Source organism: Mandrillus leucophaeus, unplaced genomic scaffold (genome assembly GCF_000951045.1).
Source record: "Mandrillus leucophaeus isolate KB7577 unplaced genomic scaffold, Mleu.le_1.0 Scaffold497, whole genome shotgun sequence".
Taxonomy (NCBI): domain Eukaryota; kingdom Metazoa; phylum Chordata; class Mammalia; order Primates; family Cercopithecidae; genus Mandrillus; species Mandrillus leucophaeus.
Window position 1 is genome coordinate 1,103,144 of NW_012105331.1, and position 25,361 is coordinate 1,128,504.

Consider the following 25,361-nt stretch of genomic DNA (forward strand, 5'->3'; position numbering starts at 1 on the left):
AAAAAAAAAAAAAAAAAAAGAAATATATTGCATTTTATAGATGTAATATACAAAAAGCAATTTCATTCCCAACCAATCATTTCATAAATGTACGGCATTGGCCTCAAAGGACAATAGGTGAGCAAATGTGGATAGATCAGTACTTTCTATCACCCCTGAAAAGACTATTTGAAATGCCTGCCCTTTTCACTTTGTTGGCAATATGTACTGTTTCTGCTTACCTTGCCTGAACCCGAATCCCCTGTCGCAGATGTATGGGGCACATCTCCTGTTGACTTTTTCTGTACTTCTGGGGTTGGACACCTTTTCCCCCTGTCTTCTACAGATTTCTTGGCATCAGAAGTTTCATGTTCACTTTTACTTTGTCTTTTTACTCCTGTTATTTCTTTGCCCCTCTTTGCTGAGGTTTCTTTATCTTCTTTCTTGGCCTGTTCACTTTCTTTCTTCTCCATTTCTTCTTTTGCTTTTTGTTGCTTCTCTGTAATTTCATTTTCTTCAGCTTCTTGTTTCTTTTTGGCTTTTTGTTCTTGTTCTTCCCTCCTCAGTTTCTCTTTCTGTTCCTCTTGCTGCCTTTCCCGAAGTTCTTTTTCTTGTTTGTTTTTCTCCATTAGAAGAGCAGTTTCTGCATGAATACGAGCCTTTTCTTCATCTGTTAACATGAGAGTTGGAGAGAAAACTACTGGCTTGGTGGAACGATCAGGAATAACTTTTCCATTCTGAGGAGACTGTTGCTCATGGTTTGTACTTTCAGATTTTGTTCTATGCTCTTCAGGCAATTTGACTGCTGGTTTTTTAGTACGATCAATCTAGAGCAACAAAGAGCAAAACATTTTTGTCAAAAATCAGGAAATAACCTCAGTTCTTGAGATCAAGTTGTGATAAAAAGAAGTGTCACTTTGTGGAGACAACATCTATCAGGCCATCTACTTGTTAATTACTCAGTGTCAAGATTTCTCATAAAACAGAACTTGAATGGGAGATATCCAAACATCACTGGAACTTACATCCTCTTGATCAACTTTCAATTCTTCCTGAGTGTTTTGTATACAAAAGAGTTAAAAATGTCTTTATTTAAAAACATAAAACCTAGACCTGGGCATACCTAACTTCCAGGTATCCAAATGCCTACCCAATATTTCCATTTGAGTGTCACTGCATATATCTCAAACCTCATATAGCCAAAATGGATTCACGAATTCCCCCACCCCCGCAAACATGGTCCTAATCTCATGGATGTAACCACTCTCCCAATAGTTGCACAAATCAAAAACCTGAGTCCCATGATATGTTCTTCCCATATCCTTCTACACGCTGATAATTTTCCTCCTATATCTGTCCCTCCATCTCTTCTACCACAGGCCAAGACCATGCCAACCTCCTCTCTCACCAGGACTACAGCATAGTTTTTTTTTTTTTTTTTTTTTTTGAGACGGAGTCTCGCTCTGTGGCCTAGGCTGGAGTGCAGTGGCCAGATCTCAGCTCACTGCAAGCTCTGCCTCCCAGGTTCACGCCATTCTCCTGCCTCAGCCTCCCGAGTAGCTGGGACTACAGGCGCCTGCCACCTCGCCCGGCTAGTTTTTTGTATTTTTTTAGTAGAGACGGGGTTTCACCTTGTTAGCCAGGATGGTCTTGATCTCCTGACCTCATGATCCACCCGTTTCGGCCTCCCAAAGTGCTGGGATTACAGGCTTGAGCCACCGCGCCCGGCCTATAGTTTTCAACTAGTTGCCCATCTCTTCTCTTGTCCCCGCTCCCCAATCTGTTTCTCCACATTATAGCCAGAGTACTCACTTTAAAACAAATTTGATTAGCTACCCACTATGCCCTCAGTACACCTAAAATCTTTACCATAGCCTGTAAGGCCCTGTGTGATCTTACATCTGCCTACCTCTCCAGTCATATGGTTGTGTATACTGGCTATACTTGCCTTAAAAAAAAATTATTCAAAGATGCCATGCTCCTTCCCAATTTAGGTCTATCAGCTGTTCATCTAGATAATGCCCACATTAGGTCTTGGCTTACACTCTCCCTCTGAAAAGACTTCCCTTGTCCCTAGAACTAGCCAAGTCCCCTGATACATGCTCTTATAATACCTTATTCTTCTCCCTCTATTGGAATTCTGACCAAGTAACTATAATTACTTGTTTAAAATTTTCTTCCCTCCTAGAATATAAGCTCTAAAAGGATAGAGACTGTGCCTGGCACAGTTAATAACTATGTTACTGAGGGAACAAATGCAATCTTCCCTAACAACTTTTACAGGAGGTAAAATACTAACTGGTTTCCTTCAAGTTGCGTAATAAATTACCTAAGTTCCTGATTTAATGAGTTAAACGTTTATTACCTCAATTTAACAGAATATTAACACTAGAGAAGTGACCCTACCATCATTTCTTGAGAATACTGTGTAATGAAACAAAAATAAAAACTTTTAAGAACATCTGCCAATAACAATCTACATAGTGTTCTTACAAAACGAATTTATGTTTTTCTACTAGAAAACAAAGAAGTTGCTGGGCACAGTGACTCACGCCTGTAATACCAGCACTTTGAGAGCCCGAGCTGGGTAGATCACTTGAGGTCAGGAGTTCGAGACCATCCTGGCCAACATGGCAAAACCCCATCTTTACAACAAATACAAAAATTAGCCGGGCGTGGTGGCACGTGCCTATAATCCCAGCTACTCAGGAGGCTGAGGTGGGAGGATTGCTTGAACCCAGGAAGTCGAGCTGCAGTGAGCTGTGATTGTGCTACTGCACTCCAGCCTGGGTGAGAGAATGAGACACTGTTTTAAAAAAAAAAAGAAAAACAAAGAAGTTAGCGTACAAAAAATAATTTTTTTCCTGTTCACTTCTCTTTCTGCCTCTTAAAAAAAAATCCTTTGTCTCTTTTTCTGCATGTATTTGAGAATAAAGTAGGAAGAACCACTATGGGGATGAGGTTAACAATAAGAGGTGGAACAGAAACAAAAATATATGTTGTTTCCATTTACATTTTGGTGGCTTGATCTATTTTTCCCTAATCTTACAAGTATAGTTATGATCATGTTACTCTCAAGTTTAAAATTCTTTAGTGGTTCTTTGTGCCTACAGGACAAAATTAAAATTTGATCCAAGTCTCTCTTGATGACTCTTGTCCATCCTTCTAATCTTACCTACTATCATTATTTCCTCTCTCCAACAAAGACTAGCGCCCATATATGCCAAAACTGTTCAATGGCCGCAGAGCATGCCCTATCCCTTTGGTCATACAATTGTCTACGTGTTTCGTCCATCCTCAAATCCTACTCTTAAAGCCCAGATAAAATACTGTCTCCTCCATGAAGACGTCCTTGATCTTCTCAGCTAGAATATTCTCCTTGCTCTGTGCTCCAGTGACTTGTAGAGCAATTATGATATTTTGCCTTATGTCGTGGCTGATTTTATACAGATCTCTCCTTCTAAACATCAGAAGAATCCATCTCTTGTATTTACAAACTTTCATGCTGTCTTATTTTTTTTTTGAGACAGAGTCTCACTCTCACCCAGGCTAGAGTGCAGTGGCCCGATATCGGCTCACTACAACCTCTGCTTCCTGGGTTCATGTGATTGTCCTGCCTCAGCCTCCTGAGTAGCTGGGACTGCAGGCACGCACCACCACGCCTGGCTAATTTTTGTATTTTTAGAAGAGATGGGGTTTCACACCATGTTGACCAGGCTGGTCTGGAACTCCTGACCTCAGGTGACCCACTCGCCTCTGCCTCCCGAAGTGTTGGGATTACAGACGTGACCCATGGCACCCATGCTGTTTTTTATATAGATCTTCAAAATGTGTCTAAAAAATTATACGTATCTTATAAAGTTATGTTGGGACACAAAAGGATTAGGGTTTAAACAGATTAAGTTGAAAGGAAATGCAATAACACAAGTTCTTTTCAGACTTTCCTAAATTTACCCTTTAAGAAAAGTTGTTTAATCACATCTATTTAGTCTGCAATTTATTCTGCAATACTAAAATGCCTTAAAAAAATGAAGAAATGAACCACTTCAGTTTATAACAAAAAATTACCAGATTTTCTATTCAATACCTGCTCCACAAATCAAATGTCATCCACTTTAAATGTGAAATACTGTTTTAAATATATCTGGGGAAAAAATCAAAAATGAATGCTAAAAATGTTATTGGGAAATGCATGGAGGGGGAACATTAGTTAACCTTTCTTTAAATAAAGCCAAATGAAGGAAATAAAGACTAAAATTTTTTTATTTGTAACGTCTTGGTTATTTAAAAACTTTTAAATAATTATTGTTAAACATGCCTGTTATTTGCATATCAAATTCTAAGGAAATGGAACTAAACTATTGTTTTAAAACCAACATACTGACATCACATACCTACCATATGTAAGCCAAGATATTTATGAAAACACTATGGGTCAAATTATAATACAAAAAGTCCCAAAAGGGCTATTCTAATTCACTGTGGTAATGCAATCTTTTACTGGCATTGTTTGTAGCAAATGGATTGCCAACTGGCTTGGAAATCCCTTGAATTATCTACTCTAATACAGGCATGGCAATAACACTGAATTATGATGAAAAATTTTTAAACAAAAAATTTATCAAAACATACAGATTCTTCTCATTGATACTTTTTTCTAAGATGTTAAAGGTTATATATTAAACTTCATTTCTATACTGTATTTTTTTTTTTTTTTTTTTTTGAGACAGAGTCTTGCTGTCACCCAGGCTGGGGTGCAGTGGTGCAATCTTGACTCACTGCAACCTCCGCTTCCTGGGTTCAAACAATTCTCATGCCTCAGCCTCCCAAATGGCTGGAATTACAGGTACCCACCACCATGCCCAGCTAATTTTTGTATTATTAGTAGAGAGGGGGTTTCACCATGTCGGCCAGGTTGGTCTCAAACTCCTGACCTCAGGTGATCCGCCCCTCTTAGCCTCCCGAAGTGCTGGGATTACAGGCGTGAGGCACTGTGCCCAACTATACTATATATTTAATATTAAAACAAAAGTGAGAATAAAGTTAAAATCAAGAACATACCTGTGGAATATTCTTTATACTAGGCACTGGCTGAATTATGGGTGAAACATCAGATTTAGAAGCAGCAACTGGTTCAGCTGGAGTTGATATATTCAGTGGTCCCATTCTCTCATTTTGATCACTTATCAATTCTATATTTTCATCTACTTCTATAGATGGAGGTGGTATCTGGGCAGCAGGTTTAGAAGGAACTGATTCTTCCAATGAGGGATAAGTAAAATCCACTAAAATTCCAAAAATAAAAATGCTTTTTAGAATAGCAAAGCCCATACACAGTACTTACATTTCTCATGCATGTTAATGTAATAATTAAAAGTAAACTAAGTGAAAAAACAATTACAACAGTCTTAAAGAAAATGTGAACTTCCAGGCTTATATTTTTATGCCTGAAAACAAACTGCTCTCTAATAGGACAAATGCACACACAACCAAGAATGTTACTGCGAAAACAATTTCAAAGTATGTTTTACCAAAGCAATTTTAAACAAAAATTTTCACATACATACATGAGATAGACACCTCTTCATTCTGGCGTCGTGGGGGTGGAGTGACCTTAGCATTTGTTGTATACTGGGGATAACAAAGGAGCCAGTTTTCATAGCCTCCCTCTAAAACCAAAGGCTCATTGCGCAGGATAGTTTTACTTTCCCACTATAAATAAGGAAATCATATTTTTAATATGGCAGCAATCTATCAACAGCTAAAAACACAACAAATCTAAATTTTGAAGTTGTTCCCTTAACGACAAGATTTATCTTCTAAGTAATGACAAAATGAGAACTGAATTCAAAATTCAACATTAAATAAAACAGTTATATAGGTGACGTTTTAAAAACCATACAAATAATCAATGATCTTAGAAGAAAAATTAGAAAATAAATTACTAAATATAAAACAAAAATGACCCATAACATCACCACCCCAATACACTTTACATTCTGGAGTTTACTCTTATAGAGAATTTTCAATAAAACCTTTATGATGTTGCTTTTCTATGAACATCCTTCATCAATACAGAGCTATATCATCATTTGCAATGACTAGGTAATATTCGACTACTGACTGACTGACTGATTGAGACAAGGTCTTGCTCTATCACCCAAGTTGGAATGCAATGGCATAATCATGGCTCACTGCAGCCTTGACCTCCTGGGCTCAATTGATCCTCCCACCTCAGCCTTCCCAGTAGCTGGGACTACAGGCATGCGCCACCACACCCAGCTTATTTTTGTACTTTTCATGAGCTGGGGTTTCGGCACGTTGCCCAGGCTGGTCTCAAACTCCTGGGCTTAAGTGATCAACCTGGCTCAGTCTCCCAAAGTGCTGGGATTTATAGGTGTGAGCCACTGCGCATGGCCTATTCTACTTTACACACACACCCCAAAACTGAGTCAATCATTTGGGTTTTTTTTCCCCACTTAATTATAAGCATGCTGAAATAAACACAAAAGATCCTGATACATGCACATACCTAGTTACCTCCTTAAGGAAAATTCCCAGAAAGAGAGTTCCTTAAGCTAAGGTACATGAACATTTTAAGGTTTTCAACAGATGGCTAATCTTAGAAATGGTCACTTAAAAATATATATAAATATATTGGCTGGGCACGGTGGCTCATGCCTGTAATCCCAGCACTTTGGAAGGCCGAGGTGGGAGGATCACCTGAGGTCAGGAGTTTGAGACCAGCCTGACCAACACGGTGAAAACCTGTCTCTACTAAAAATACAAAAATTAGCTGGGCGTGGTGGCAGGCACCTATAATCCCTGCTCCTTGGGAAGCTGAGGCAAGAGAATTGCTTGAACCCAAGAGGTGGAGGTTGCAGTGAGCTGAGATGGCACCATTGCACTCCAGCCTAGGGGATAAGAGTGAGACTTCGTCCTGAGGAGAAAAAAAAAAAATTATATATATTTATATTTAAAAATTTCTTAAGGATAATTACCTAGGAGTAGAATTGCTGGTTTAATATAATGCCCAGTTGCCCTTCAGAAAGGCTATACCAATTTATACACTTAACCAACAGGATATGAGAATGCCCATTATACATCTTCATAATTTTTACAAAACTGATGAACATAAAATGGTATCTTGTTTTAATGAGCATTTCTTTATTAGCGAAGTTGGACATTTTTTCATTTATTTACTATGCATTTATATTGTTCTATGACTTAATTATTTAATAATTGCATCCTTTGTCCCCTTTTCTATAGTTATTTGCAATTTTTTTAGTAAATAGTGAATGTACTCTGAATATTAGGGAAAAAAGGTCTTTGTCATATATATTGCCAACATTTTTCCTGATTTTTACTTTATGTTTTTTTTGTTTGTTTTTTAAACACAGTTAAATGTCTTTTCTTTTTGAGATGGAGTTTCTTTCTTTTGCCCAGGCTGGAGTGAAGTGGCGCGATCTTGGCTCATTGCAACCTCCGCCCACCGGGTTCAAGCAATTCTCCTGCCTCAGCCTCCTCAGTAGCTGGGATCACAGGTGCCCACCACCACGCCCGGCAAATTTTTGTACTTTTAGTAGAGATGGGGTTTCGTCATGTTGGCCAGGCTGGTCTCCAACTCCTGACCTCAAGTGATCCACCTGCCTCGGCCTCCCAAAGTGCTGGGATTACAGGTGTGAGCCACTGTGACCAGCCATAAACAGTCTTCATTTTCCTTTACGACATCTTGGTTTGATATCAAGGTAATAAAAAATACCAATGCTTTCTCCTAATAGTTTGCTGTTTCAATCTATACATTTATATCTTTTATTCATTTGAGATGTAGCTTGGTCTAAGAAATAAGGTAGGGATTCATTCTCTTTTATTTACTGGCTAGGCAGTTGTCCCCAAACCATTCATTTCAATCCATCTTTTCCTCAATGATTTACGTCACCTTTATCATACACTGATCATTTACATATCTTAGTTTGAACTTTATGAAATTGCCGAACTGCCATTTGTAGGTCAATGCCAGTTGAATCCTGGCAGTTTCATATAATTGTCCCATACTTAGGTATATTTCTGGGTTCCCTATGACATAGCATGAATTGTTCTAAGGCGTTTAAGACTGCCTTTCTGAAGGGCAATCAACTGACCCTCCTACCAGCAGAACGAGTTTTCTTCTCACCACATGCTCACCAGCATTCAGTGCTATCATTGTTAATAATTTAACAAATTAACTGGGTGTGGTGGCTCACACCTGTAATACCAGCACTTTGGGAGGCTGAGGCAAGAAGATTGTTTGAGTACAGGAGTTTCAAGACCAGCCTGGGCAACATAGTGAAATATCATCTCTACAAAAATAAAATAAAATGAAATTAGCTAGGATGGTGACGCACACCTCAGCTACTCAGGAGGCTGAGGTGGGAGGACTGCCTGAGCCCAGGATGTCAAGGCTACAGTGAGCTGGGATGGCACCACTGCACTTCGGCCTGGGCAACAGAGTAAGATATGTCTTCAAAAAACAATAGGTAAAAAGAAATTTTAGAATTCAAAAAATAAAAATTACAGAAAAAAATAATTTAACAAGTTGAACTGAGTACAGTAAGTCCTCTTGTATCCATAAGATTCAACCAACCAGACTTAAAATACACTTAGATGGGCCGTGCACGGTGGCTCACGCCTGTAATCCCAGCACTTTGGGAGGCCAATGTGGGCAGATCACTTGAGGTAAGGAGTTTGAGACCAGTCTCGCCAACATGGTGAAACCTTGTCTCCACTAAAACTACAAAAATTAGCCAGGTGTGGTGGTGGGCACCTGTAATCCCAGCTATTTGGAAAGGCTGAGGCAGGAGAATCGCTTGAACCTGGGAGGCGGAGGTTGCAGTGAGCCAAGATCGCACCACTGCACTCCAGCCTGGGTGACAGAGTGAGACTCCATCTCAATAAATAAATAAATAAATAAATAAAATAAAATAAAATAAAAAATATACTTAGATGCCCAACACAGTGGCGCATGCCTGTAATCCCAACACTTTGGGTGGTCAAGGTGGGAGGAATGTTTGAAGCCAGGACTTTGAGACAAGCCTGGGCAACATAGCAATACCTTGTCCCTACTAGAAAATTTTTAAAAATTAGCCAGGCATGGTGTGCACCTGTAGTCCTAGCTACTCAGGAGGCTGAGGCAGTGGGATCACTTGAGCCAGGAGTTCAAGGCTGCAGTGAGCTATGGTTGTGCCATGGCACTCAAGTCTAGGTGACTGAGAAAAACTTTGTCTCTAAAAATTAAAATTAAAACTAAAACATAAATAAATTTAAAAAATATATAGTTAGGCCTATGATAGTTATGTCTGTACTGAGCATATACAGACTTTTTTCTTGTCACTATTCTCCAACAAATATGGTATAACAACTATTTACAGAGCACTTTTTATTAGTTATTATAAGGAATCTACAGAGGATTTAAAGTATATGAGAGAATATGTGTAGTTTATATGCAAATACTATACCATTTTATGTAAGAAACTTGACTATCCATGGATTTTGGTATTTGTGGGGGGTTCTAGCACCAATCCCCCACAGATACTGAGGGACAACCGTATTATTTTTTAAACCTTTGTTAACTTGATCAGTGAAAATGGCACTCGCTTTAATATGCATTTATCTGATACTAGTAAAGCTGCTCATTTTTATGGTTAAGTCCACTTGCATTTCACTTTCTGTTCATGGCTATCTGTGTGCACAACTTATTTTACTATTTTATCTTAAGTATTTTTCTTATTTGTAAAAGCTCTTTGGATTTCAGGTATTTTAAACCACTGCCATGTGTGTTGTAAATATTTCTGCCTGTCTTCTGCCTTGTAATCTTTTTTTGTGTGTGTGTGAGACAGAGTTTTGCTCTTGTTGCCCAGGCTAGAGTGCAATGGTGTGATCTTAGCTCACCACAACCTCCGCCTCCCAGGTTCAAGAGATTCTCCTACCTCAGCCTCCTGAGTAGCTGGGATTACAGGCGCATACCACCATGCCCGACTAATTTTTTGTTTTTAGTAGAGACAAGGTTTCTCTACGTTGGTCAAGCTGGTCTCGAACTCCTAACCTCAGGTGATCGGCCTGCCTCAGCTTCTCAAAGTGCTGGGATTACAGGCGTGAGCCACCACACCTGGCCCTGCCTCGTAATCTTATAAGATCTTTTCCCACCTAAGTTTTAATTTTACCACGCCCAGCCAAAACAAATCTTTTAAACCTGAATTTATAAAAAATTCTACAATCAAAGCGGCTGCTCAAGCCTGTAATCCTAGCACTCTGGGAGGCCAAGGCAAGTGGATCACCTGAAGTCAGGAGTTTGAGACCAGCCTGGCCAACATGGTGAAACCCCCTCTTTACTAAAAATACAAAAATTAGCCGGGTGTGGTGGCTCACACCTGTAGTCCCAGCTACTCAGGAGGCTGAGGCATGGGAATCACCTGAACCCGGGAGGCAGAGGATTGCAGTGAGCTGAGATCACGCCACTGTACTACCACTTGGGCAACAAAGTGAGACTCAGTCTCAAAAAAAAAAAAAGAAAGAAAAAAAAAGCATGATCAATCTTTCAGTATTAAAGATAAACAACTAGTTAACATGCCTTTCTAACAACCAGAGGTGCCCTGCAATTACAATAAACTAACAATGAAACTTGCAAACCTTGAAAAGTGCATCTTTCAGACTCCGGAGAACTGTTCCAATCTGTAAATCTTTGGCAGAACTAAACCAGTCAAGAAGTACCACATACTCCACATTCCCCCTCTTCTTCCATGTGTCTTTAGAATCATCTGGGAGGTGTGCTTCAATCCAACTAGCAGTGACTCTGAAATGTATTAACATTGAAATTGGGGCAAAAGTCAACAAGAATATACTAACAGAAGACACTCAGTTTTGTTCTACAGTCTTGACCACACCACAGCAAATTTTAAGTAGATTTCTTTCTAAGGTGAGATTATATATTAAGATATTAAACAGCCTAAAATGTTTAACCCCTTCACTACTGTATAATATTGGAACATAGTTTTAGTAGTTACTAGAGACTAAAAGAAGACTGAATTCTTTTCATTCTGACCCTTTAAAAAAAAGTGGGGGGAGCAAAACTGAAAACAGAGAAAATTATCTGAGCTCCTCTTTCAGCCAAATATAAACTGGGTAATATTATTCATATTTCAGTTCTCTTATACCTGTATAATAGTCCACCATATACCAGGATGTTTATTCAACAAACACATATAGCATTTACCATGTGCCAGATACTGTTCTAAATGCTTTATTCTCATTGAACTCATTGTGTCTTCACAACAATCCTGTAAGACAAACATTATTATTTCTATTTTGGGGAAAGTGAGGCACAAACAGGTTAAGTGACTCGCTCAAGATAAGTGGAGCCAGAATTAAAATTCAGGCAATCTGGCTCATGTACATGTTCTCTGCTATGCTGCCTCTTAAAAATGTCAACTGTGAATAGCACCAACTCTACCTTAAAGCACAATGTTCACATCATCGTTTGCTCACATAAAAGCTGAAGTCCGGCTGGGCGTGGTGGCTCATGCCTGTAATCCCCAGCACTTCGGGAGGCCGAGGAGGGTGGATCACCTGAGGTCAGGAATTCAAGACCAGTCTGGCCGACATGGTAAAACCCCATCTCTACTAAATACAAAAATTATCCGGGCGTGGTGGCAGGCATCTGTAATCCCAGCTACTTAGGAGGCTGAAGCAGGAGAATTGCTTGAACCCAGGAGGTGGAGGTTGCAGTGAGCCAAGATTGTGCCACTGCACTTCAGCCTGGGCGACAGAGCGAGACTCCATTATCAAAAAAAAAAAAAAAAAGCTAAAGTCCTTACAATGGCCTGCCACAGACATACACCCCCAAGGCTCAACGTCGTCATCTCTAACTACTGGCCCCCTTTACTCACTCCAGCTACTAGCTTCCTTGTTATTCCTGGTTCATCCAGGCATGCTCTTCCCTAAGGGTCTCTGCTCTTGCTTTTTCCGTCTGGAATCCTCTTCCCCCAGATAGCTGCATTACTCATTTCCCTTATTTCTTCAAGATTTGCTAATAACTTCTCTGTGAGGCCTTTCTAAACACACACACATGCATACGCACACACAACATTCCCATTTCCACAGCACTCCACATACGAAAAGCTAAACACTGCAAGCTTTTATTGTGTGTCTTACCTATCTCATCTCTCTGTTAAAAGCTCCAAAGACAATTTTCTGTCTGTTCAATGGCTTAGCCCAGCACTTAGAACATAGTAACCCAGCCCATAGAAAGTGTTCAGTGAATACTGTTTTTATCAGCTGGACGTGATGGCTCACACCTGTAATCCCAGCCCTTTGGGAGGCCAAGACAGGCGGATCACCTGAGGTCAGGAGTTCGAGACCAGCCTGGCCAACATGGCGAAATTCTGTCTCTAATTAAAAATACAAAAATTAGCTAGAAGTGGTGGTGCATGATGGGAGTCCCAGCTACTCGGGAGGCTGAGGCAGGAGAATAGCTTGAACCCGGGAGGTGGAGGTTGCAGTGAGCCAAGATCACACCACTGCATTCCAGCCTGGGCGACAGAGCAAGATCTCCATCTCAAAAAAAAAAAAAAAAATTGGTTTAATAATTGAATGAGTGAATAATACAGATTCACGCCTCTAGGTAAGGAGCTCCATATTATTCTTAGCAAAGCACTTAGTATATAGTGGCATTTCAATATTTAACTGATGATACTGGCAAGCTGGGCAGGACTGGTACAACTTTTATCCACAAGTAAAACCAAATAATTAAGATCATTTTAATTTTAAAATCCATTTCCTATATAATATTGTTACTGTATCTTCTAGGAAGTAAAGTAGAATAAATATAAAATATTGTCTAATAATATCCTCTCCTGATACACACAGATCAGAAGGATGCTTGGTCAACAAAGAAGGAAAAAAAATAAAACATGATATTCTTAAAGACTATTTCCAACCTGGGGTATATTTACCTAAATACTGTTTTCAGGATTAGTATTCTACAGAAAAGACTTTCGGAAACGACAGTATCCGCCAACATTTCTCAAACTTCTGTCTTTTATGTACCACCTTCACAATTTGCTTTAACTCTGCTCTACTTGTCCTTTATTAAATTTAATTAATTTAATAAAAAATACTTTTTTACTTAAATAAATTTAATAGGAAATTGTATGGCCCTAAATACATGAAAAAACAGCATCATATCCAATAAGTAAAAGGTACATCTGAAGATAAATAAAATATTTAAGTAAACTGTGCTATAGTCACACAACAGAATACCATATGGCAATGAGAATGAACAAACTACAACTACACACAACAGAGATGACTGTCACAAACATAGGATGAGTATAGAAGACAGATATAAAAGACTACATATTATAAATTCCATTTATATAAAGTACAAAAGCAGACAAAAAATATATTCCATTAGAAGTTCGTGGTCTCCTTGGGCAGTAGTATATGGGTAGTAACTTACAGGAGGTATACTGGGTTCAGGAGGGATGATAACGTTATGTTTCTTGGGCTGGATGCTAATTAAGTGGGTGCATTCAGTTAATGAAAATTCATTGGGCTAGATGCTTAGGACAGGAGTACTTCGGTATATATACTATAATGTATTAAAAGTTAAGAATATGGGAGCTAAATGGTAAGAACTTAAGAACACAAAGAAGGAAACAACAGACACTGGGGTCTACTTGAGGGGGGAGTGTAAGAGGAGGGAGAGGAGCAGAAAAGATTTAACTATTGGGCACCGAGCTTATACCTCGGTGATAAAATATGTATGTACAACAAACCCCTGTGACACGTTTACCTATGTAACAAACCTTCACACGTACCACCAAACCTAAAAGAAAAGTTTAAAAAAGAAACAGGCTGGGCACCGTGGCTCACACCTGTAATCTCAGCACTTTGGGAAGACGATGCGGGTGGATCACTTGAGGACAGGAGTTCAAGACCAGCCTGGCCAACACAGTGAAAACCTGTCTCTACTGAAAACACAAAAATTAGCCGGTGTGGTGGTGCACACCTATAATCCCAGTCACTTGGGAGGCTGAGACATGAGACATGAGGATCAATTGAACCCGGGAGGCGGAGGTTGCACTGAGCCAAGATTGTACAACTGCACTCCAGCCTGAGCAACACAGCGAGACCCTGTCTCAAAAAAGGGGGTTGGGGCACGCTGGGCACAGTGGCTGGCTCACACCTGTAATCTCAGCACTTTCAGAGGCCAAGGCAGGTGGATTATTTGCGGTCAGGAGCTCAAGACCAGCCTGGCCAACATGGTGAAACCCAGTGTCTACTAAAAATTAAAAAATTAGCTGGGCAAGGTGGTGCGTGCCTGTAATCCCAGCTACTCGGGGCTGGGAAGAATCTCTTGAACCCAGGAGGCAGAGGTTGCAGTTGGCTGAGATCGCACCATTGCACTCCAGCCTGGGTGACAGGGCAAGACTCTGCCTCAAAAATAAATAAATAAATTAATTAATTAAATTAAATTAAAATTTAAAAATTTAAAATAAATACAATAAAATAAAAAGCTTAAAATTTTAAGACGAGATAGGCCGCATGCAATGGCTCACATCTATAATCCCAGCGCTCTGGGAGGCTATGGTGGGAGGATCGTTTGAGCCCAGGAGTTTGAGACCTGTCTGGGCAATGCGGCAAAACCCCGTCTCTACACAAAAAATACGAAAATTAGCTGGGCATGGTGGCGTGTGCCTGCAGTTCCAGCTAACCAGGAGGCTGAGGGGAGAGGATCACCTGAACCCAGGAGGTCAAGGCTGCAGTAAGCCGTAATCATGCCACTGCACTCCAGCCCAGGCACAGAGTGAGACCCTGTCTCAAAAATAAATAAATAAAAATAGATAATGAAAAAATACAGTAATCACTATCAGCTAGTTGTAGGTATTGCTACCTATAGAAAGCTCTGAGACCTTTTCCCTTCAGTTAGAGAGGTAAGCAAGTATTTAAAAGATGTACTGGCACCAAACTGAAACTCCTTTAAACTGACTCAAAAGGACTGTAACATAAATTAAAAGGGAATAATTTTCTCAGTGTGCATTTCATTGTTCTTTAATCTTCAACCTAAAATCATCTTGAGTTTCATAGTAGTCCAAATCTCACATTTTGGGAAACTTCCATGTAAACTCAATAATAAAGACCACCAGCTCTCTATTAATACAGATTAGATTACCCAAAGACTAATTATAACTTTGTCTATTCAAATCCTGGGAATATATTCACATGTTTAATTAGACTGAGCACTCTAATTTTTCTTTTTTTAACAACTGGTAATCAATTTATTAAAATAGTTGACTTAAGCATCTCCAATAGGAACTTCCACCTCAACTCCTGACTCAATACTGAAGGAGGTAACCTGCTTAACAATCTCAGGACGGATGTGCAAGTTAATGAGTTGTTTGTGGATTCTCATCTGGAAATGATCCCATGTCTTAGAACCGTCACCAAAAGGAGTTTTTCTTGTAGCGATTCTCAAAGTCTTAGTAGGCATTTGAACTGGTTCTTTCACTTTGAGATTCTTGTTCTTTGCTCCTCTGATCAAGTCAACACACACCTTCTCCAGGGATTTTATGCTGCGGCTCATAAAGAGTGATTCTAAATCAGTGAACTGCCACCTCCAGCTCCCCGGGTGTTTTTCTAGTATCTTTAAAAGCCACGGGTGCTGCGTGGCTTCCGGACCGACTGGTTCCTCAGCGAGAGCAACAGCAGTGCGGCAGGAGCAGGAGCAGGAACGGGCTGACCACAGCTCAGCACCACCTTTGACAGCGTCTTTCTCAGAGTTTTTTTTTTTTTTTTTATGAGACGGAGTCTCCCTCTGCAGCCCAGGCTGGAGTGCAGTGGCGTGATCTCGGCTCACTGCAACCTCCGCCTCCCGAGTTCATGCTATTCTCCTGCCTTAGCCTCCCAAGTAGCTGGGATTATAGGTGCCCGCCACCACTCCTGGCTAAAGTATTTTTAATAGAGATGGGGTTTCACTATGTTGGCCAGGCTGGTCTGGAACTCCTGACCTCAAGTGATCCACCTGCCTCGGCCTCCCGAAGTGCTGGGATTACAGGTGTGAGCCACTGCGCCTGGCCTAAGAGCTCTAATTTTTAAATAGCTTATTTACAAAGCACTCTATGCTTCAGGTCAAACATTTATCAAGCATCTACAATATGCCAGGAACTATACAGATTTTATTATCTAATTTTAAAAATATATAATTTTAAACCAAGACCAAGAGAGGTAACAGGATCTATATAAGAATGCTAGAAATAGTGAAAATAGCCCTGTATCTGGAGGTTTAGCTCTGCCACTATGCCATGATTTTCAATATACAATATACCCATGCAAGTCACTTTAAATTATTTTATAGGTTAAAGGCCTTCTTACCAAAAAAGAAAGAATAAATTTTAAATTAAGTCCTTACTCATGCCAGGACCTGTGCTAAAGTCTGTGTGTGTGTGTATATAATGTTTCTCATTTAAATCTCCTGAAACCTCTGTAAGATAGGTTCTACTATTATCCCCATTTTACAGATGGAAACACGAGCTTAGAAATGTTAGGTCACTAGCTAGTAATAATGCAATTAGTAAGTGATAGTTACTTGAATAGAGTCTGGCATTAGAAACTATACTCTTTTAACTTAAGCACACACACACACAAAGTATTTGTATAGCTTCTATCACAGATAATATAGGGAATTTCAATATGTAAAACAATTCAATTAGTTCACAATTTTAATCAATTTGGTACATATGATTCACATGCTTATAAACAGAAAATAACAGGAAAAATCAGTTAACAAACACTTGGGGAGAGAGGGAAAAGGCAACTTCATTTGTCTTTTGATAAGACTCTAAATATCACAAACAGGAGAAAATAGCCAAATAAAAAGTTAGCAAATCCATAACTTCAACCTTCAAAAAGGGTCAAGTGTGTCTTTAAAAAGCCAAGATTTAGGGAAGTCCCATTTGGGCACCCCTCACTCTCCCAAGTGAGAGAGTTGTTCTCCTTTCTCTTTCTTTTGCCTATTAAAAACCTCTGCTCCTAAAACGCACCTCCCCCTCCCCACCCCCACACACAAAAAGAGGCAAAGATCTAAAAGGTTACCAGGAAAGACTACTTTATCACATTTAGCTTGGATCCTAAGTAGTAACATTTACTAAGGTCCACAGTTTACTACTTACTACACAACATACTACTTTACTGCACAGTAACCCACCCTGGACTGATGGCTTCTTCAGGAACACTGAGAGAATGTAAAATACAGGAATCCTGATAATCCTGCATTCTTCGAGCATCCATTATAATCAAGCTGATGTTTTTATCCGTCATCATTGTGTATAGTTCCTTTGCTGTGATTGCTCCTTGGAATTGAGAGAGACAGTATAAGTGACAAGAAACAGCACAAGATGTGCTGACATCACAAAACATAGGACAAACAGCTTTTTCTAGAAGAGCAAATTATACTGAATATATATGGATGCCATATATTTACTACCCAATCATACCATTTATTATCTTGTAAACTAACGTTAAATATAACTTGTTTTTTTTCCTGAGACAGGGTCTCATTTTGTAACCCAGGCTGGAGAGCAGTGGCACGATCTTGGCTCACTGCAACCTCCACCTCCCAGGTTCAAGTGATTCTCCTGCCTCAGCCTCCTGAGTAGCTAGGAACATAGGCTGTTACCACGTCTGGCTAATTTTTGTAGTTTTAGTAGATATGGGGTTTCACCATGTTGACTAGGCTGGTCTGGAACTCCTGACCTCAAGTGATCCGCCCACCTCAGCCTCCCAAAGTGCTGGGATTATAGGCGTGAGCCACCACACACCCAGCCTTGTGTTTTTAACATTTATCAAGAAACCAGTTCAGTGCTCTGTTTATAAAGACTTAAAAATCAAAACTTTGTTGAGTTTACAGCTACATCTGGTATTGACTCTGTTACCAATATAAAATAAAGGACATTAATATATGTGTCTTAGGAAAATAATATGTTTTCAAAAATTTAGACATTAGAAAAATGCTAACTGGAAGAAAGAAACATCTATGGTTCTAAAATTCTGGAAAGGTTCTAAATTCAAAAAGTCTATGATGGCAGTCTTATGGTAGCTATTCGAAAAACTTAGATATCCAAGTATTCTTAGAATAACAAGTCAAAAGCTTGCTATTCTACATCGGAGGTTGAAAACTATGGCCATCTGTTTTTACAGGATCACTGCCACGCTAGTTTGTTAACACATTTTTTCATACGGCAACAGCAGAGATCAATAGTTGTGTCAGAGACCACAGGGCTCTCCAACCCCATAAGGTTCCCCAAGCCTAAAATGTTTACTATCTATCCCTTTAAGAAAAATTTGCCAATTCTCATTCTACTTGATGTTCATTTGTTAGCTCCCAGCCAGAAGGAAAAAAGATTATTTTACCTTCTAAGAAGGCTAACAAAAAGGAAACTAAGTAAAGCTAATGCAATATTTAATTTATTTACTTTTGGGGAAGGGCGGCAATCTGTCAAAATAAATATTCCCTATGTTACTATTTTTCCTTAGCCCTACTGAAGTGAAAGATTAAAAGGCACTACAAGAGAGTTGAGATTATATAAAAAGCTGTTTCAGCAGTAAGCTGTGAGAAGTAGTCTCAGTAGCTCCTATGCTAAAAGACCTATAGCTGCTAATAATCATCCTCCTTCCATCTCTAGCCATCAAGTGTTAAGCTAACAAAACAGACCAAAAAAGCTGATAACAAACCACTGAGAAGGACATTTAAGCAGGATGACATACAAAGGAACGAATGCATAAAAACTAATCTTGGAATGAATCAGTAATAACTTTTAGGGAAGTACCTTATAGCATACTCAGTTTATTTTTATAATTGTTGTATGGCAATATTTTAAGTACAGAATTGATTTTACTATTACCTATAATTATGTTTAAATTCAGCCTTTTCTCTGATCCAAGTACTAACCAGGCCCGATCTCACTTAGCTTCTGAGATCAGGCGCATTAGGTGGTATGGCTGTAGACAAGGTAAACCTTTTCTGAGAGGAAAATGTCTCTAGTAGATGAAGAGAATTTGCTGTCTTGTTTAGGTCACATATTTGTCACTACAGCGTCAACACCACCTATGGATAACTTCCATATTACTGGTTTGGAGTTGAGACAGGGTCTCACTGTCATAGGCTGGAGTATAGTGGTGTGATCACGGCTCACTGAGGCCTCAACCTCCTGGGCTCAAGTAATTCTCCCACCTCAACCTCCTAAGTAGATGGGACTACAGGCGTGCACCACCACACCCAGCTAATTTTTGTATTTTTTGTAGAGACAGGGGTTTCACCATGTTACCTAGGCTGGTTTTGAACTCCTGGGCTCAAGCAATCCTCCTGCTTGAGTCTCCCAAAGTGCTGGGATTACAGGCATGAGCCACTGCACCTGGCCTGGATTTTTTTTAAGGGGGATGGTAAATGACTCTTAAATAATTTAGTCTTTGACCACAGAATGGATGTGGGGAGAAAAAATTAAATCTACAACCTAGTCATAAATGATAATAAGTCCTGCTTAAAGTTTACCATGTATTCTAAGAATTTACATGTATTAGTTCATTCAACTCTCACAACAACCCTATGAAATAAGTACTATTATTATCTCCACTTTACAGACAGGGAAACAAAGGTAGAATGTTTAAGTAACATGCTGAAAACTACGCAGAAAGGGAGAGGGGGAACCAGTATTCAAACTGAGAGTCCATGCTCTTAGCCATTATTGCTAAACTGCATCTTGAAAAGAAAACAAGTACAAGCTTTGGTTTTGACATTTTTCAACTGCCTATTACCAGTTTAACATGTAAGATTAAAATTATTCATAAAATATCCCCCATAAATACATAAAAATAACCTCAGACATTTTCAGTATAATCAGACAGACTAGGAAAAATGATGAAGCTTACACAGAGATTAGACAACAATGCTGACAATCTCACTGTATAAAACCTGATGCTTATTCTGATTAAAAGATCTCAGTCAGAACCTAAGACAACTTCCTCTTTCTGTACACACTTACCTTTCTCTTTGGTCTCACATTTTTCATTCTTTTCACCATTGCTCTATTGAATAGGGGGAAAAAAAAGTTTCAACTTTCATAGACACAAAAAATTCAACTTTAATACTTCATTTACTTCACTTAAACGTAAACTCTAAGAAAGGAAGTGTGCAGAGTACTGGCTTTTTATAAAAATGCGGACGAATAATAATGATAATAAAAGATTTCTTTGGCAATAGACAACTAAAATAACTAGCAACCTTTCAGAATCATAGAACTTTTCCTCAAAATTTACTTCATTTAAAGACCAAATACAATTTAACAGCACAAACTGCTACAGAAATTTAATATTTAATTTGATTAGAAAGTACTTCTTACAATTAAACAAAAATTCTGGCTATCCAATTCAGTGTCCTCCACCACATAATTAAAGCAAAATGAACTAATACAAAGTATTGCTTATGTAGTTTACTTTTTTCTTTTTTTTTGAGACGGAGTCTCGCTCTGTTGCCAGGCTGGATTGCAATGCCACCTCCGCCTCCTGGATTCAAGCAATTCTCCTGCCTCAGCCTCCAGAGTAGCTGGGACTACAGGCGCGTGCTATACGCCCAGCTAATTTTTGTATTTTCAGTAGAGATGGGGTTTTGCCATGTTGGCCAGGATAGTCTTGATCTCTTAACCTTGTGATCCGCCTGCCTCAGCCTCCAAAAGTGCTGGGATTATAGGCGTGAGCCACCGTGCCCAGCCTATGTAGTTTACATTTTTTAACCAAGACAACATGGGATAATCCTGTAAGGTACTAACTCATTTTACAGATGGGGAAACAAAGGACCCACTTAGACCTTTTTTTTTGAGATAGGGTCTCACTCTAATGCTCAAGCTGGAGTGCAGATGCACGATCACTGTAGCCTGAACCTCCTGGGCTCAAGTGATCCTCCCACCTCAGCCTCCTGAGTAGCTGGGACTACAGGTGTGCACTACCACAACTGGCTAGTTTTTTAAAAAAAATGTTTGTAGAGGCCAGGCGTGGTGGCTCCCCCTGTAATCCCAACACTTTGGGAGGCCAAGGTGGGCGGGTCACCTGAGGTTGGGAGTTCAAGACCAGCCTGACCAACATGGAGAAACCTTGTCTCTACTAAAAATGTAAAATTAGCCGGGCATGGTGGTGCATGCCTATAATTCCAGTTACTTGGAAGGCTGAGGGAGGAGAATCGCTTGAACCCGGGAGGTGGAGGTTGCAGTGAGCTGAGATTGCACCACTGCACTCCAGCCTGGGCAACAAGAGTGAAACTCCATTTAAAAAAAAAAAAGTTTGTAGAGACGGGGTTTTTCCATGTTGCCCAGGCTGGTCTCAAATTCCTGGACCCAAATGACCCATCCATGTTGGCCTCCCAAAGTGCTGGGATTACAGGTGTGAACCACCACACCCAGGCAACAATGACTTTTTAATGAAAGGGATGATGATCCACATGGAATGATAACTAAAAGCTACAAAATGCCTAAGAAAAAAATCAAAGCAGAAATTTTCCCATGGATTTCAACTTATATTTTAGGAAAGATAGTTTCCGAGGAGGTAAAGGAAGGGAGGTACAGTGATAGCTGGCAGCTACAGACTAAGTCACTGATGGCTTTTGGCAAAGAGATGATGTAGCTGAAAAGACCACAAGTAGTCACTAAACAGATGAGAAAAAATGGGAGAGAAGCCAGGCACGGTGGCTCACTCCTGTAATCTCAGCACTTTAGGAGGCCAAGGTGGGCAGACTGCTTAAGGTCAGAAGTTCAAGAACAGCCTGGCCAACATGGTGAAACCCCATCTCTACTAAAAATACGAAAATTAGCTGGGGGTAGTCGTGGGTGCCTGTAATCCCAGCTACTCAGGAGGCTGAGGCCTAGGAGATTTAGTTGAACCCAGCAAGCAGAGGTTGCAGCAAGCTGAGATCCCACCACTATACTCCAGCCTGGGCAACAGAGTGAAACTCTGTCTCAAAAAAAAAAGAGTCAGGCGCGGTGGCTCAGGTCTGTATTCCCAGCACTTTGGGAGGCTGAGGCGGGCAGATCACTGGAGGTCAGGAGTTGGAGACCAGCCTGGCCAACATGGTGAAACCCTGTCTCTACTAAAAATACAAAAATTAGCCGAGTGTGGTGGCGGGTGTAATCCCAGCTACTTGGGAAGCTGAGGCAGGAGAATCGCTTGAACCCAGGAGGTGGAAGTTGCAGTGACCCAAGATCATGCCATTGCACTCCAGCCTGTGCGACAAGAATGAGACTGTCTCAAAAAAAAAAAAAAAAAAAAAGAGAGAGAGAGAGAGAGAGAGAAAAAGGGGAAAACTGGGGGAGAAAAAGGAGGAGAAAGCAAAGGAAAAAGAATGAAAAGAATGAGACCTCAGAAACAGATAAAAGCCTTGGTACCAAAGTAGTATACTAAATCTTTTAATGTAAATTACATGATTAGAAAGAAGAAACTTAAAAATCGTCTATTTCAATACTGTAATTTGGGAAACAAGAAAACAGTCCCAGAGTGGTTAAAAAAGTTTTGACACAGGACCAGATGCAGATATAATAAATCACAGCTCAGCTCAAATGATCTTTCTATTGCTCTAATTAAGTTTATAATGTCTGCTAAAAAACGAATTAATGCACAGAAAATACTGCTATAGAAATTCATAGAAAAATCTGAAGTCAACTGAGGCTAGAATATTTAATTCAAATTATTTTCTTTTTTTTGAGACAGAGTTGCTCTGTTGCCCAGGCTGGAGTGCAATGGTACGATCTCGGCTCACTGCAGCCTTTGCCTCCCGGGTTCAAGCGATTCTCTCACCTCAGCCTCTCTAGTAGCTGGGACTACAGGCGCACGCCACCACATCCAGCTAACTTTTGTATTTTTAGTAGACATCGGGTTTCACTACGTTGGCCAGGCTGGTTTCGAGCTCCTGGCCTCAAGTGATCTGCTTGCCTCGGCCTCCCAAAGTGCTGGGATTACAGGTGTGAGCCACCATGCCCAGCCTTAAATAAATTTCTAATTAAAACATTAAATTTTATCCTTGTTGCCTAAAAGAACTTTATAGTGGTATCTCAACTCTTTTTAAGCAAATCATCTGATAAGCAGAAATGGTCTTTTAACTCACATTAAATTTGAAATACCTTTTGGGTTTTGTCTTTGGAATCCAATACATTCTCCAAAGAACCTTTAGCCAACGTGCCACCATCCTCTCTTCCTGTTTCCTGTCTTTTCTGTTGTAGCCGCTGTGCTTCCTCCTGCCTGTCCTTTTCCTCAAGTTTTTTCCGGACTTCGGCTTCTTCATATCTAGTTGAAAAAATAAGTCAAGATTGTCTTTTATTGGCGTTAATTGTGGAAATTAGAGTTTCAGTTCTGTAAAATTAGTATCCTGCCTTGAGTTATTTCATGGCTACATGCTTTCTCCCTCCACCACAATTCACACATCTGCCGCCTGAGGTCATCTGTGGATTTACTTCAAATTGCCCAGAACTCTTAAAAAAAAAACTGTATGTTCTCAAGTTGAAGTTATTTAGTCCTTTTTGCTTTCTCTCCTACTAATTTCAACCTTTTATATTGATTCAAATCTGCTGCAATTTGCTTTTCAAAGAAAAAGTCCTAATTCTTTCGGCAAAAGAAACAGCCCAAATATCACACTTACTTTATAATTTAGGATAAAACTGTAAAAAGGAGCATTCAAAAAGCAGTGGAAAGTATTACCAAAGTCCCAAGTTACGTTTTTTTAAAGGATGACTTCACTGAAATTTCCAACTTGTTGGCAGTTAAACAGTTATCTGAACTACAGTTAGCAGATATCCAAGGAATTTAGAACTATTCCCTACTAAATTATAGGTGGCTGAGTGCAGTGGCTCACATCTGCAATCCCAGGACTTTGGGAGGCCAAGGCAGGCGGATCATGTGAGGTCAGGAGTTCGAGACCAGCCTGACCAACATGGTGAAACCCCATCACTACTAAAAATACAAAATTAGCCAGGCGTGGTGGCGCATATCTGTAATCCCAGCTACTTGGGAGGCTGAGGCAGGAGAATCACTTGAACTGGGAAGGCAGAGGATGCAGTGAGCCAAGATCATGTGACTGCACTCCAGCCTGGGTAACAGAGTGAGATTCCATCTCTAAATAAATAAATGAATGAATGAATGGCAATGTTTGCTATTATTGCCAGGACAGACTGTATGTTACCATAGACCTGCAATCTTGTTTGCCCTAATTATCAATGCTCGGCAATGCCTGTGAGTTTCAAATTTAAAGACAGAGAGAGAGAAGACAGAACAAGGAAAAAAATAAATAAATAATTGACTAGGGTCAATAATTAGTAAAAGATGAATCAATAGTTTCCATTTTATTATTCTTCATTGTATCTTTACATTTTATATGCTCTTTTTTTCTTTTCTTTCTTTTTTTTTGAGACAAGAGTCTCACTGTCGCCTAGGATGGAGTGCATTGGCGCAATCTCAGTTCACTGCAACCTCCATCTCCCAGGTTCAAGTAATTCTCCTGACTCAAGACTACTGAGTAGCTGGGACTACAGGCACACACTACCATGCCTGGCTAATTTTTGTATTTTTAGTAGAGACAGGGTTTCATCATGTGGCCAGGCTTGTCTCAAACTCCTAACCTCAGGTGACTCACCTGCCTCGGCCGCCCAAAGTGCTGGGATTACAGGTGTGAGCCACTGTGGCTGGCTGTGTTTTTTGTTTTTTTTTTTCTCTTTTGAGACATAGTCTCACTCTGTCACCCAGGCTGGGGTACAGTCCCGTGATCTCGGCTCACTGCAACCTCTGCCTCCTGGGTTCAAGCGATTCTCCTGCCTCAACCTCCCAAGTAGCTGGGACTACAGGTGTGTGCCACCACACCCACCTAATTTTTGTATTTTTAGTAGAGACAGGGTTTCACTATGTTGGCCAGGCTGATCTTAAACTCCTGACGTCCAGTGATCCACCCGTCTCGGCCTCCCAAAGTGCTGGGATTACAGGTGTGAGTCACCGTACCCAGCCTTATATGCTCTTTTGAGTGAATACTCCAAAATGAAAAATTTCTAAATAAACAGAAAAAACTATATAGAAAAGGTGACTATTCAAAGAATTGTGCCAGCTTCACATATTTAAAATTTTAAGTTTACTTTAAAGATGACTTCTGAACTCAAAATTATTTGGTACCACACATTTTCAACATCATGTTAATAGTGACCAAAAATGTGCCATCTATCAATAAGATCATTCATGCACTGAACAAGAATTACATCTTTAGCTCTTGTAGAAGAAATTAGCATGTCACACAAAGCTGTGTTATTCCTCAAGTGAAAGAAATATTAGGA

At 39.9% G+C, this 25,361-nt stretch overlaps 1 protein-coding gene across 4 annotated transcripts in view; it reads right to left on the bottom strand.

The window, feature by feature from the left end:
- Window positions 1–25,361, bottom strand: part of USP8 (ubiquitin specific peptidase 8) — an 83,245-nt gene that overhangs the window by 26,240 nt on the left and 31,644 nt on the right. For all 4 annotated transcript variants that reach the window (XM_011995758.1, XM_011995755.1, XM_011995756.1 and 1 more), the window contains 7 exons: window positions 23,172–23,334; window positions 20,052–20,094; window positions 17,219–17,363; window positions 10,645–10,807; window positions 5,547–5,691; window positions 5,041–5,264; window positions 222–806 (listed from right to left, as the gene is read on the bottom strand). In XM_011995758.1, coding sequence (XP_011851148.1) covers window positions 222–806; window positions 5,041–5,264; window positions 5,547–5,691; window positions 10,645–10,807; window positions 17,219–17,363; window positions 20,052–20,094; window positions 23,172–23,334 — 1,468 coding nt within the window. The remainder of the gene's footprint in view (window positions 1–221; window positions 807–5,040; window positions 5,265–5,546; window positions 5,692–10,644; window positions 10,808–17,218; window positions 17,364–20,051; window positions 20,095–23,171; window positions 23,335–25,361) is intronic.